Source organism: Trypanosoma rangeli (genome assembly GCF_003719475.1).
Source record: "Trypanosoma rangeli strain AM80 chromosome Unknown Tra_15.4_contig_00790, whole genome shotgun sequence".
NCBI classification, from domain to species: domain Eukaryota; phylum Euglenozoa; class Kinetoplastea; order Trypanosomatida; family Trypanosomatidae; genus Trypanosoma; species Trypanosoma rangeli.
In genome coordinates, this window is record NW_021706518.1 from 2,262 (window position 1) to 4,069 (window position 1,808).

General features: G+C 57.5%; 1 protein-coding gene across 1 annotated transcript; it reads right to left on the bottom strand.

Moving 5' to 3' along the window:
- Window positions 1-201: 201 nt before the first annotated feature.
- TraAM80_10100 (uncharacterized protein) lies at window positions 202-1,808 on the bottom strand (the record flags this gene model as incomplete). The annotated part of the gene is made up of 1 exon (XM_029386746.1): window positions 202-1,808. A coding segment is annotated over one exon (1,607 nt), but the record flags the coding sequence as incomplete, so codon positions are not given.

The window sequence follows — 1,808 nt, forward strand, 5'->3', positions numbered from 1 at the left end:
TACCCATGCAGCCAAGCAGAACGGCGGCAGCGCGTTGAAAGCAAAATAAATTAAAAAACCAACGGGCCTGCATGAGTGTGCGTGTATGCATGAGCGCATTACGTGTGTGCCTCGTGGGGGGGGGCGAGGGCGACAGTCCGTGCAGGAGGGCACACACAAAAAGAGAGAAACGAAGGGACGGACGAGCTGCGCACGGCTCCCTCACACCGCCGTCATCGCAGCGCCTGCACACGCAAGAAGAAGCAGCGCAAGGGGGGAGGTGCAGTGCGAGGCCGCTGTGCCACTGTCACTGTCGTCATGCGTCGCCTTCGTCGCATTAGTGGCGGCGACTGGCAGTGCTGGTATTTCTGCCTTCCCACTGCCAGTCGGTGTGTTGGTGGCGGCTGGCGGTGCTGCCGAGCCTCTCGCTCTGTCAGCTGCCGTAGTTGCTGCGCTCCCCGATGCGTCTCGAAGTTCCGCGCTCGCGTCGTTCCTGCCTGCTTCCTCAGTGGGTTTGATGGCGTCCACCCTGTCGGCGTCACTCGTGGCACTGCCCGGCTCTTCAGCTGCAGTGCCACCGTTGCCGCCAGTAGCCGTATTAACGTCGGCGCCCCTCCCCGCTCGTTTTGCCGCCTCCTCATCGCCAGCTGCACTCTCACGCTGGATATCATCTTGTTGTTGACTCGTACCCTCAAGCAATTGCATGGCGTCGAGATCTTTCGCAGCGGGCTGTTCAGCCTCATTGGTGACAGTAGCACCGCCACCTGCAGAGCGAGTTTGCTGCGCCTCTCCCGCTTGGTTTCCATCTTGTGTCTTCTGATTGGGACGTGGGGTGTCCACAACTGCTTTCTGTTCGTATTCTTCATTTTTTTCTCCCATTGGTAAAGTGCCGTGGGAAGTCATCTTTTCTCCGGCGCCCTCGGCCTTTCCAACTGGCGTTGTCGACGGTAACTTTTGTGTTGTAGACGGAGGCTTTGCAGGGTTCCCTGGTGGTTGTGCTGGAGACCGTCCTTCCTTCCCTTCAGAATTACCTTCTTCCCTTTTTCTGGGTCCATCTTCACCGTCCTCATTTAACTGTGAACTCTCTTCCCCTTGTAAATCTGGCAATGACACGCTGCTTTGCTTCTGAGAGACACGGGACGCTGCGCCCCCCGTTGTATTATTCCTAGCAGGGCTGCTGTTCTGTGGCACACCGCCTGCACTGCCAATGCCCGCATTTGCCCCACTTTCAGCTGCAATGCCCGCCTTCTCTTGGCCCGCTGCCTTCTCACTCGACGGCTGTCCGGTAAACGGAAGCTGCGAGACCGTGTGTGATCCCGCAGGAGTCGCACCCGGGACACCAGCGCCAACAGCGGCACTGTCGCCAGTAAGGTGCGAAAAGGCAGGCAGACTGGAGTTGTGCTGAGCCTGGGAAACCATAGCGCCAGAAGCAGAATTACGATTTTGGGAAGCTGCAGGGTTTACTCCATCATTGAGAGAGGCACCAGGAATTCCTGCTGGTGAATGCGCAGCGCCGCTTGAAAGGGGCTGCTTCACAGAAGCACAAGCTTCAGTTAACTCACGAGAGACATCCCCACCACACGGCGCAGGAGGAGTTCCAGCAGAAAAAGAGATGGTCTCACCCGAAGCAACAGGAGTGACTTGACGAGATGCACCGCCATCATTCCAAACTCCACTTGAAGGTGGTGCTTGTAAAACGTCTTGAGCCTCACCAAAAGTTTCATCAGCCATATGAGGATGACCGGCAACACCCACAGTGCACGGCACACATTTCGGTGACTTTTCGGACTCAGGCGCATCACGACCCTTCGCACAACATGGGGCAGAAG